Source organism: Pleurodeles waltl, chromosome 3_1 (genome assembly GCF_031143425.1).
Source record: "Pleurodeles waltl isolate 20211129_DDA chromosome 3_1, aPleWal1.hap1.20221129, whole genome shotgun sequence".
In the NCBI taxonomy this organism is placed as follows: Eukaryota; Metazoa; Chordata; class Amphibia; order Caudata; family Salamandridae; genus Pleurodeles; species Pleurodeles waltl.
In genome coordinates this window covers 834,712,649-834,725,319 of record NC_090440.1, presented here as the reverse complement: position 1 = coordinate 834,725,319, position 12,671 = coordinate 834,712,649, and the positions used below count along the sequence as shown (strand labels likewise).

The following is a 12,671-nucleotide window of genomic DNA, read 5'->3' as shown; positions in this document are numbered from 1 at the left end:
CAAGACAGCCAGCTTCCACTTTGTGAATTTGGGTTGTCGGCACAGGAGTGAGCATGCATGCTGTACTCAATTCCATTTGCCAAATACCTATTTAGGCCCATATTTATACTTTTTGACGCTAAACTGCGCTAACGCAGTTTAGCGTCAAAAAATTTTGCGCCGTCTAACGCCATTCTGATGCGCCATGCGGGCGCCGTATTTATGGAATGGCGTTAGCCGGCGCAAGCAGACCGGCGCTGCCTGGTGTGCGTGGAAAAAAAACACGTAGACCAGGCAGCGCCGGCGTTGGGAAAAAATGACGTTAGGGCGTCTTAAAATGGGGCAAGTCAGGTTGAGGCAAAAGAATCGCCTCAACCCGATTTGCGCCATTTTTTTACGACGCCCAGACGCCATTTCATGACTCCTGTCTTAGTAAAGACAGGAGTCATGCCCCCTTGCCCAATGGCCATGCCCAGGGGACTTGTGTCCCCTGGGCATGGTCATTGGGCATAGTGGCATGTAGGGGGGCACAAATAAGGCCCCCCTATGCCACCCAAAAAAAATTAAAAAATATAAAAAATTATACTTACCTGAACTTACCTGAATTTCCCTGGGGTGGGTCCCTCCATCCTTGGGTGTCCTCCTGGGGTGGGCAGGGGTGGCAGGGGGGGTCCCTGGGGGCAGGGGAGGGCACCTGTGGGCTCATTTTGAGCCCACAGGCCCCTTAACGCCTACCCTGACCCAGGCGTTAAATAGTGGCGCAAATGCGGGGTTTTTTGACCCGCCAACTCCCGGGCGTGATTTTTGCCCGGGAGTATAAATACGACGCATTTGCGTCGCCGTCATTTTTTTAGACGGGAACGCCTTCCTTGCATCTCATTAACGCAAGGAAGGCGTTCACGCAAAAAAATGACGCTATTTGCCAATACTTTGGCGCTAGACGCGTCTAGCGCCAAAGTATAAATATGGCGTTAGTTTTGCGCCGAATTTGCGTCGAAAAAAACGACGCTAATTCGGCGCAAACGGAGTATAAATACGGGCCTTAATGTTTTGATTGTAGTCCCTGTCAAGTAAGGGAAACATTCTGTAATAAAAATTAGGCATTCTGGAAATTCAAGTCTAGGCATGGAGGTCTACATCCCTTGCAGGTCTCATTCCCTGCATTTGCAGCTCATTAGGTGAGTGGGGCCAAAAGAATCATGCACCATTAATATTATTGAGAAAAAACACAGACTGTGCTTAAACGTAACCTTTAGAGAATCAGGCCACAATTTCCTATGCTAAACCATCAAATTAACCACTGGAGAATATGGTAGAGCAACAGTCTGCCATTAAAAACAGCCTCAAGAACCTCAAAATGAACATGAAAACAACAGGAAAGGAGATGGTGCACCACCAAAGAACTCACTGATCGAACTGCCTTCAAGACATCACTCAGCCAGTACCACAGACTTCTGAAGGACACCAGAAGGAACGCCTTAGCCATCTGCATCCAAGCCAGCTCCAACCATAACAATTAACTCTTCAGCATCATCAAGGAGTTCTCCAACCCCTCTGCAACTGAAAACATCAGCAACCCCTCCCAGGAACTCTGCGACACCCTAACTGTCTTTTTCCACAACAAGATATCCACCACCCATAGTAACTTGAAAACCCATACGCTCCCGCTGACATCCTCAGCCTCTTAACCCCTACAAACTCCCCCATCAACAACAGGATCACCATCTGGAACAAGCTCACCACACAGATCACCACTGACACCATGCACTCAGTTAATTCTGGAGCTCCCTTTGACCCCTGCCCACATCACATGTTCAACCTCCGCAACAACATCAGCAGCAGCAAGCTCACAGACACCTTCAATACAGCCATCACCACAATCACCTACCCGGACAACTGGAAACACACCGTGATCAAACCCCTTCTCAAGAAACCATTGGCCGACCCCACCGAGCTCAAACACTAGCAACCTATCTCCCTGCTCCCATTCCCTGCCAAGGTACTCAAAAAAGCCAAGCTTCTGGACACATCCCAATCCAGATTCTGCTTTAACTGTAGCACCAAAACCACCCTGATCCCTGCCACAGATGACATCAAAACCCTTCTCCACCGCAGAGAATCTCCTGCCATTATCCTCCTTGACACCTCAACAGCATTCAACACAGTCTCCCATAACACCCTGATCAAGAGACTTCATCAGATTGGCATTCAAGGTGACTCCCTCAAATCCACAAAAGATGCCAATTCAAGATTCTGACGCACACCTACAAAGCCCTTTACAACAAAGGTCTTGCATACCTCAACCACCGCCTGAGCTTCCACCGACCCTCTAGACTCCTGCGCTCTGCCTCGCCCACACCCTTTGCACAGTGGAGGCCATTCCTTCTCCTACCTCACCACAAGATCCTGGAAGAGCCACCCCATCCACCTTTGGACCTCTCCCTCCCTTCAGTAGTTCAGAGGGAGACTCAAGACCTTGCTTTTCGACTGAGGCCCCCTGAGCAGCCGGGACCCAGCACCTGGATACCCTTACAGATGATTAGCATGCTCTACAAATCCTGATTGATTGATTGATTCTAATCAAATAACCTAGTGAATGTTCTGTGTCTTAGGGATCCTACTCACAGGAAAAAAGAAGATATGCAAACAAATGCAGGTAGTCCTCAAATAGCTACAGAAAGATTAGTGTGTAAAACTGGAATATCAGTAGCATTGAAGTGGTTCCCATCAAAGTTAGTAAAGAATTTTAAATCTGAATGGGGAAGGAGATGAAAGGTATACATGAACAGACTGAACTGAATTGTGACTTGAAAGATGTGTGATTGCCGAATTTCTACACCATGATGGAGCTTGGGGTCATGATCTAGCTAAATAGGTTTAGTGATAGCTATGATGTATATGAAATGTTTCGTTTCTGTTCTTCTTCTGCCTGTGACATTCTATTAATTATGTGCAATGGTGGCGTGACAAAGGTTTCAGAGACCGAGAGAGAAGATTTAGAAGAATCGGAGAAGGTTCAGCATTGGGTGGAAAGACTTTGCCAAACACGTTTAGAACAAATCTCCTCTTCAGAAAATGAATCGCCTGAGGTAAAATAATTCATCCCAAATCACATTGACAGGGTAAAATGAATGAACATCATTTCCTACACTGCATATATTTATTCTGAAACTACCCTGGGACAATCCAATCTCACACATACCTACTGTGAGTATGTCTAAGTTTCAGATAGCTGATAGTTGAACTCTTAATATGAATCTGTTTTATAAAAAACACCTAGCAAAAAACAATGCTAAGTATGTATAAAGGCGTTATTCTACCTTAAACGTACCACGCAGGTAGAAACCCACATGTGACCTAAATATCTGATTATAGTTCATATTAATCTATCAGGAAGCTCTGCTTTCCTTTAATGACCTCATTCTGTGGCCAAATATCGTACCATTTTAGTTTTGTTTCTGTATTTTGAGTCTAATACTCCTACACACCTCATAAGTAAAAAGTTTAATTTGTTGTTCGTTTGGAGGAAAAGTAAATCTAAATATTTTTGCTTGTCGTTTAGATCTTGAATGAACATATTATGAAGATAAATGTAATGTTCTTATAATGTGTATTTTTTATTTAACCCACTCCTGCAAGGGCATGTGTAGCAGTTGTACACATTTAGTAGAAAATCTTTCTAATATGATTAAGCAAAACTGTGCTAAGGAAATGCATCTTCCAGTAGTTCAGTCAGTGAAAACACCGAAGACTGTGCCAGAACCAGTAAGCGTGGAAAGAAAGGGTCCGGTTGTTTGTCTTGTAATAAAGGTCCCTCAGAGGGCATAATAGCTGGTGTTCGATACTGCAGTATGTGCAAAATATATTTTACTCTACTATTCTGCATATGTTTTGTAGTAACAGTTTTCGCATTTCTTTATCTAAACACACTTTTAGTGAAATGGTGGTTAATGAGGAGAATTTTTATGATTTCCCTGGGAAGTACATTTGATTTTGGCAGCTGCGTGCTATTCGTACAATCTCATTGGAAATCGGTTTGGAATTGTTGCCTTTCTTTAAATATGTTTCACATTTCATTGGCTCTTGATGCGACTTGTCTAGAATCCAACGAACGGCTGGCTCAGAGATAGTCTATAATTGAATGGTAAGTAAGGGAAGATTTAAGAGTTTGATTTTATGTTTGGGTTCTAGATTTTTGCTTGTGGATTTTATGGCAGCTACTCAAACAACAAAGTGTATGTATTCCAGTGGATTTGCTTTTGTGTTCTTTATAAAAGCATTTTAATTTCCATATAAACTAGTATCATTCTTACAGGACATTGCCAAAATAAACCTTTTCAATTGTAGAGGATTTTATGACTTCTCTAGTGTTAGGTTTTACACTTTTTCTACCCACTGAACTGTTTGAAAAGTTCGGATGCATATAGTCACACTAGGTAGTAAGCACTCGCTTAAACATCAATAAAACTAACTGTTCACCTCTGCAGACTGAGGTGTGTGCTGCTGAATACCAATTTCCTTGCCTCAGCTACAAGCTGTTATATCCCATACTAAGGGCCTCATTATGAGATCTCCAACCCCGCAGTGGCGGTCATACTGCTGCAGTCCTGGTGGTCTGTCCACAAGTTTACGATCCTTGTGGTCTGACCACGAGGAGACTGCCACCTCCGCCCGGATCAGGGATCCAGATGGGTTGGGGTGGTTAAAGTCGTGGTCAGCCACAGCGGTGCTTAGTTCGGCACCGCCGTGCTGAGCACGACTTTCCTTTCTGCCCGCCTTTTCATGGCAGGGTCCTCGTCATGAAAAGGCTGGAAGAAAGGCAGTGTTGGGGACTGCAGGGGGGGCCCTGCACTGCCCACAACTATGTTGTGAGAAGTACAGGGCCCACCTGTCAGCATTCTCGGAATGTGCACTGTCTGCTATTGCAGACAGTGTGCATTCCGAGGTTGCTGTGTGTGATGGCTTTGGCCTCAGCTCCCCGAGGGAGCCAAGGCCAGTGCCGTTGCACTGTTTCTACTGGGCTGACCGGCAGAAATGTCGTAATACAACGTTTCTGCCGGTCAGCCTGGTGGAAACATTGTAATACAACAGTGGTGAGGCTTCGACTTGACGGCCACCTCACCTCCGCCGTATTGGAGTTGTGGCGGTTCAACCACCCAATTCGTAATGAGGCCCTAAATCTAGTTTTCCGTTGTGCCATAGCCCGATAAAGGAGAAATGGTTTAAAGCTGGTACGTATGAACCACTTGGTGTTCCTGTGAGATAAAAAATGGGACTGGACTATTATATTATCTCACAGTTTCTGTGTCAACCGTCTGGCCCTATTGAGGCTATGCAGGGTTTTGGACAACTTTACATTAAATGAGGACAACAGCAGTGTCAGCCTCCCTGTTCTATTGGATCTGTCTGCTGCTTTTGCTTGTAGCACAATTGATCTTGCTATTAAACTGAGACATCTTAAATTGGAGGTCTTCAAACTTTTTTTCACTGAACCTGCCAAAGCAAAATATTTTGAAAGAGGGGTACCCCACCTTTAGATATTTTGAAGGCTCCAAAACTTTATGGCAAGGATTGGGGTAGCAGAAAGGGCAGAGCTGACTGCAGGAGTACTTTCTCCGTAGCTCATATTACACAATAAATTTGAGATCTATAAAAGAATAAATGCATTGGACAAAACAAATGTTGACCAAAACCTCCGATCCCCATACTGTGATCTCCTTGCCCTCCTGGGGCCCAATATAACTGCACAACTGCACTTGCTGCAGTAAAGATAGCTTTGGCTCTGAGTAGCAGGCTATCTCATCTGCCTCTTTCATTCGTTCATCATCACGCCTGATCATCACTCCAACCTTGAAACAGGCTTTTTGTGTTAGAAAAAGGTCCCAAGTGTTGCCCCCCATATTTCAGCAGTAGTGACCCCATCCCTAATATTAACAAGAAAAGCGAACCTCCATACCCCTTTTTTTAAAGAAAGACAGTCATAATTGTAATGCACTGGGCCCATCAGACTCCTGGGACCCAGTGCTGCTGCACCTGCAGAAAGCAAAGGGGTGTGCTTCTGTGCTGTGAAGCCGAGGAGAATCAGAAAACTAAAGAAGAAACAAGCCTTCTCACCAGGGTGGCTGCTCACTGAAAGCAATGTATATCATTGCAACTTGTTAATCAGCAAATATAAGAGCCCCCTGGAAGCTAATATACGCTTTTATTGATTAAACCACTTTGATGCCACAGTGACAAAGATGTTTTCTTCTAAATACATGTCACTCTTCTCCACTGCACCAAAGACTCTCTGGTCATAGACAGACATTGGCAGTAATCACAATAGTGAACTGTAATTCCCCACTGATTAGGTTCCCTTTGCTTTTCATTTAAGGTGTATACGCCTTATTTTATATGCAGTTAATTACCTGAAGGTGAAAAAATAAAATTATATTGTGATTGTTTTAGCCACATCTTCATCCTTGCTGCTAACACTTTGGTGCACTAAATCCTTAATGCGTAAATGTTGCCACAACTTGATAGGGCATCCTTGTTTGCATTATGAGAATGTGCATTTTTGAGCATCACAGCATATATGATGTGGTAACTAGTAAACCGTATGAATTCCTAGATGGCACCAATCTCCAGGTAGTTCCCTCTTACATCAACAGCAAAGGCAATGCACATTATAAACAACAATACTAGCAGTGCACCAGGCACTTCATTCAGCATCTCATTGCTGAAGCAGAAAGACAATGTGGGTGATCACCTAAAATTTGAGATGTGAGTTGTAAAGGAACACCACAAGGTGTTGGGGAAGGGAATCCAGGAACAGCACAATGCCATATTCCAAGGAGTGTGATGTCAAAAAGAAGACCTAGCTGCCACTGACAAAGGTTATTCCAGTCAAATGAGGCAGATCCATCATGAGGGAGAAGGCGGATCACAGGTGAGCACCATCATGCATTGCAGAAACTGCCTAGAGCAGTAAGGTCTTTGTCACTTTCCAGGCCCCTAGCTGAAACACATGTATCAATGTTAATACTCACATGCAATCTAATGCAGTGAACTCATCTGGAATCCATTATACGTAATCTTCATTTTTCAATCACTTTTCTTGCTAATAGGACAGTTTATAGAATTGCATCCCGTTTCCTAAAGGACAAATTGTAACCTAACTATTGACCTCGATATTATATTGCAGCATTTATTTACAATTTACAACCCCTTTGTGGGGCATAGGTATATTCACCTGAGGCAACCTAGCTCAGTACAAAAGACAGTAAACGAGAGAAAGCGCTTTTGTAGTTCTTTTTTGTGTTTGAAAAGATTTATTAGAAATGCGAATAAAGTACAATGGCTTGTGGAGAATAAAACATACACACATTTAGGACTTGTTATTATAATAGTAATGTGGTGAAAAAAACACACAGATTATTAATAGGGAGTTTGTCATAAAAATGCTCTACAATCTAACATAACATAGCAAAGCTTAATAGAAAGTAGATGTTTTTGAGTTTTGTAGTGAAAAAGATAAAACTGGGAACTAAGCATGAAGGGAAAAGAGAAAGGTTAAAAACAAGACAGAAGAAGAAAGAAATATTTAATTTTAGTGTTTTTGCATTAAAAGATGTAGATATCAGTAAACAATATTAGCAAAATAAAAGGATTAAATCCAATGCCAATCCAATCCAATCAGATTTGTAAAGCGCGGCTTATCACAGGTGAGGGTATCCAGGTGCTGAAGGTAAAGCTGCAAACTGGGATTAGATAACCAACCAGGCCTTGAGTGCCTTCCAGAACTGTAGAAGAAAGGTGATAGTCCAGAGGTGCAGGGGGAGGTCATTCCAGGATTTTCCCTCAAGGTAGGGAAATGAGTGTCCTCCACTGTTTCTTCAACAAATGCATTGCTGTAGTCCAGACGGCTGGTGACTAGGGCCTGACAACGGTGCATCTGGTGTTGATAGGGCACTGTTTGAATATTTTCCAAAGCATATGAAGTGTGAGAAGGCAGGTGGATGAGACTGCATTGATCTTGGCTTTCATGATAAGTTTGTTTTCCAGGATTGTGCTGAGATTTTTGGCATGGTCGGTTGGTGTGGGTGAGGGTCCTAGTTCCAAGGGCCACCAGAAGTTGTGCTGTCATAAGGACCCTTGAATGTCTACAAGACTGCTGGATTGGGAGCTGCAGCATCTCTGATTGTAGGCAATTCAGTCACTCCCACACCAGTTTGCCGCTGCCAGCCCAACCCTTCCAGCTTTAGAGCAGCACCTCACCAAAACACAAACAGTAAAGATAATTTCTGGCAGCCTAGTACTTGGACTCTGAAATCTTCTCAGGGAATCACAGTGCAACAAGTCTTACACTTTTCTCTTGTTAGAAATGAGTGTCTCACACACAAACACAGGAAAGAAAGAAGATGCAGGACAGTTTTCAATCTATTTATGGAAAAGACTGCAATCTACTTTAAAATGCTGAGCTGCAATGATTAAAATAATGACAAGAGACAAAATGAAGATTGTGAGGATACGCAATGTGAATATGAACAATCCCAACATTTTGCAAAAGCATGAATACACAATTTCTTCCCTAAAGCGAATTGTCTACCCTAAAGAGAGCAAGATATGATAAACCTAATCTGCCCATGCCATGTCCATGAGAAGCACCTCAAACCCCGTTACCTAGAACAAAGTCGGCCTCGAGTAACCCAGGCGGTATAGAAAAAGAAAGGCTGAGATCTGCTGCAAAGTGACGTGCAGTATGGATGGGGCATCCTAGGGGGAATCCCTTCTCATGACCTTGGTCTCACAGAGTGTTTTTATGAGGTCCAGGTTGTTGTTCGTGCAGACATCCTGACGTGGGTATGTACCTAAGCGTTAGATTGTGTGAACAGTCTTGGATTGCCAATATGATAACAAAATGTCTTACATTGTTCACTATTTTTTAAGCAAAGGGATATGATGATAATCCAATACGTACATTACTGATAATGAAACTTTCACTGAATGGTAACTGATTATAACATAAAAACATTTCTTATAAAATGCAAGAACTGCAAGTAATGCTAAAATGATTTAAAAAAATAAATAAAACAGAGCATGTGTATCTAGGTAAAAAGGCACAGTCTGCAAGCTGAGGCTAAGCTAAACACCTGTACACAAGCAAACTAAAATGGATTCACAACAGTTCCATGGGAAAGCATTGTTTCTGAAGCTCAGTGCTTCAGTTTTCACTGTGTTGAGTTTCAACCAACTGTTCTTCATCCATTCGGACTTGAGAGCCTCTCCTTGGATTCTGATGTGAGGAAGTCTATCGATCAGGGTGTGGTAGGATATGGTGTTGAATGCTGCAGAGAGGTCAAAGAGGATCAGCACTGCTGTTTCTCCCCATTTGAGGAGGGTTCTTATGTAATCAGTGGCAGCAATCAAGACAGTATTGGTGCTGGGGTTGGCAGGATTCGAGATTGGGAGGTGTGGAGAAGAAGGCTATTTTCCAGGTGTTCTATGAGTTGGCAGTTGATGCCATTTTTGAGGACTTTGGCTGGAAAGTATAGAAGGGAGATGGTGTAGTAGTTTTCGAGTTTAGTGGTGTTTGCAGATGGTTTCTTGAGAAGAGGTTTGACTTCTGCTTGTTTCCATTCCTCGGGGAAAGTGGCTGTGGTGATCGAGGCATTGAAGAGGGCAGTAAGCTCACTGTAGATTTTGCTTCCCTGGTTGAGAATGTGGTGCGGACAGGGGCCCCTGGGGGCTCCTGAGTGAACAGACTTCAAAATGGCTATGGTGAACTGGGGGGTGTGCTGATACCAGGTGCTGAGTCGGTGGTCAGGGTAGGCTTTAGCAAGAGCATGGTGGCCGAAGAAGTCAGAAGGGTGGGCTGGGGTTCAAAGTTATTGTGGATGGTGGAGATCGTTTCGTGGAAGTAGCCTTCCAGTGTGTCACAGGGAGGGAGTGATTATGTTTTTGGCAGATTTGTGTTTGGAGAATTCTCTCACAATGTTGAAGAGTTATTTGCTGTTGTTGGAGCTGGCTTCGATGCAGTCTGCAAGGGCTTTGTTTTTTGTTTCCTTTAATATCTGGTGGTAGTGGTTTAGGGCTGTCTTGAAAGTGGCCCTGTCTGCGGTATCCTTCCTGGTGTGCCACTCCCTTTATAGTTGTTTGCAGTTGCATTTGGTGGTTCTTAGTTCCTTGGTGTACCATCTAGCATGTTTGCTGGCTCTCTTTCATCTGCTGGGCTTGATGGTGACGATTATCTCAGTGCAGTTGGAGATACATGCAGTGAAAGTTTTGTCAGCCTGGTCCAGGTTGAATGCAGTGTCAGGGTGGGAAGTGTTGAGTGTGCTGGGCCACTCGGTGGGAAGTGTTGAGTGTGTTGGTCCACTGACTCTCTGACACTTTTCTCCAGCTGTGGTATGGGGTGCTTGGTAGTTCAGGGTGGCGGTGGGCAGTCTGATGATGATGAAGTGAGGTAAAAGGCAAGGTCTCTCCAGGTGAGCTCGGTAAGGTGGCTGTACTTGACTCTGATGCTAGGAGTGAAGCGTGTGACCTGCACTGTGTGTGGGACTGGAGACAAGTTGGATGAGGCTGATGTTGTTCATGCTTAGGAGGAGGTTGGATTGGTGGTGTTGGTGTCATTGATGTTTTCGATGTGGAAGCTGAGGTCTCTGAGGAAGATGTAATCCGTGGAGTCTATGGCGAGTGGGGTGACAATGTCGGGGATGGCATGGCAGAAGCTGGGGCATAGCCCTGGTGGTCTGTAAGCAAGGGTGCCCCCTGATGGATTATTTGTTGTCTGTTTGTAGTTTGAAGTTGAGGTGTTCCATGCTTGGAGTGGTGTCATCTGTAGTGATGGTGCAGTGGAAGTTTTCTTTGTGGATGATGGGGATCCCACCTCTGGGTTTGTTGATGCAGTCCTAGTGTGCTATCTTGTAGCCGTTGGGCCTTGATGAGGTCTTGTCAGGTGCAGATGAGCCAGTTCTCAGTGAGGAAGATGGCATCCGGAAGGGGAAGGTTATGATGTCCTAGATTTTGGTGGTGTGCCTGCAAAGTGAGTGTGTGTTGAGGAGTCAGTTGAGGTACTCCAGTTCAGGTGTTTAGTGTTGTTTAGTAGGTGTGGTGGAGGTCGTCGCAGGAACCTCAGTGTTGCAGTGGAAGTGGCAGTGCAGACAGGAAAAAGATCCTACCACGGATCGAGATGAGGTACAACAGCCGGTGGTGTGGTGTGGTGGTGTCAGGGGTTCAGGATTTGGAGTTCAGCGGTAGTGGATCTGCAAGAGGTAGGAGAGCCAGGGTTGCTGGCACTAGGCGCGGTCCAAGCATAGATAGACGCAGATGGGCTTTCCTTTGGTGGCCATTGATGTGTCAGCAGGGCAGCTGTGCTGTGTCCTTCATTAAGTAGGTCCTGGGAGGAGAAAGGGGCACTCGGTGGCAGTGAGCAGGGCTGGAGGGAGGCAGGAAGCAGAAGCAGAGAGGCAGTAGAATGGGTGGGAAAAGAGAAGGGGATTAAAATGAGGCAGATATGGCACAAGAGCATAGAAACAGGCACAATAGAAGCAAAGCAGGCAAAGACGAGCAGAAACAGGCAGAGGAGATCAGAAAAGAGGCAAATGGGATCCGAAACAGGCAAAAGGGAGTGGAAAATGGCAAAAGAGAGTAGAAACCTGGAAACTGGAGAGGAGACGGGCAAAGGAGAGCTGAAACAGACACAGGGAAGTGGAAATGGCAAATAAGAGCAGAGACAGGCAGAGGAGAACAGAGACGGCAAAATAGGAAAACAAAAGAGAGACAAGGCAGAAGGCACTCAGGCAAGGGACAGCAGTTGGCTCAGCAAGAAGGCAGCAAGGGTGAGCTGGGTCGTACCTGACTGAGTAATAAAAAAATATGATATTTCTATATTGCAGTAATCAAACCTTAACTGAATTGTTAAATACAGAACATGCAGACAGATAAAAATGCAGTCAAGGGTGACCACATAATATTTAGGGCCATATTTATACTTTTTGACGCAAAACTGCGCTAACGCAGTTTTGCGTCAAAACAATTAGCACCGGCTAACGCCATTCTGAAGCGCCATGCGGGCGCCGTATTTAATCAATGACGTTAGCCGCCGGCGCAGCCTGGTGTGCGTGGCAAAAACGACGTACACCAGGCAGCGCCGGCGTAGGGAGATATGGGGCTTGGGCGTCAAAAAATGGGGCAAGTCAGGTTGAGGCAAATTTTTCGCCTCAACCCGATTTGCGCCATTTTTTTTTACTCCCAACCCCCATAGAAATGACTCCTGTCTTAGCAAAGACAGGAGTCATGCCCCCTTGCCCAATGGCCATGCCCAGGGGACTTCTGTCCCCTGGGCATAGTGGCATGTAGGGGGGCACAAATCAGGCCCCCCTATGCCACAAAAAAAAAAAAAAAATGACTTACCTGAACTTACCTTAATGTCCCTGGGATGGGTCCCTCCAGCCTTGGGTGTCCTCCTGGGGTGGGCAAGGGTGACAGGGGGTGTCCCTGGGGGCAAGGGAGGGCACCTCTGGGCTCCTTCTGAGCCCACAGGTCCCTTAACGCCTGCCTTTTCCAGGTGCTAAAAAACGGCGCAAAAGCGTCCGTACGTCATTTTTTTTGACCCGCCCACTCCCGGGCGTGAATTTTGCCCGGGAGCGTAAATACGGCGCACATGCCTCGGAGTCAATACTTTAGACGTGAACGCCTACCTTGCATATCAT

General features: G+C 45.0%; 1 protein-coding gene across 2 annotated transcripts in view; it reads left to right on the top strand.

Annotated features, from left to right (window-relative positions):
- USH1C (USH1 protein network component harmonin) overlaps positions 1–12,671 on the top strand; it is a 605,394-nt gene that overhangs the window by 403,236 nt on the left and 189,487 nt on the right. Inside the window, exon 17 of one of the 2 annotated variants that reach the window (XM_069223746.1) lies at positions 2,952–3,068. The exons of the other annotated variant lie outside the window; for it this stretch is intronic. Within the exon in view, the coding sequence (XP_069079847.1) occupies positions 2,952–3,068 (117 nt within the window). The remainder of the gene's footprint in view (positions 1–2,951; positions 3,069–12,671) is intronic. 2 annotated transcript variants of the gene reach the window in all.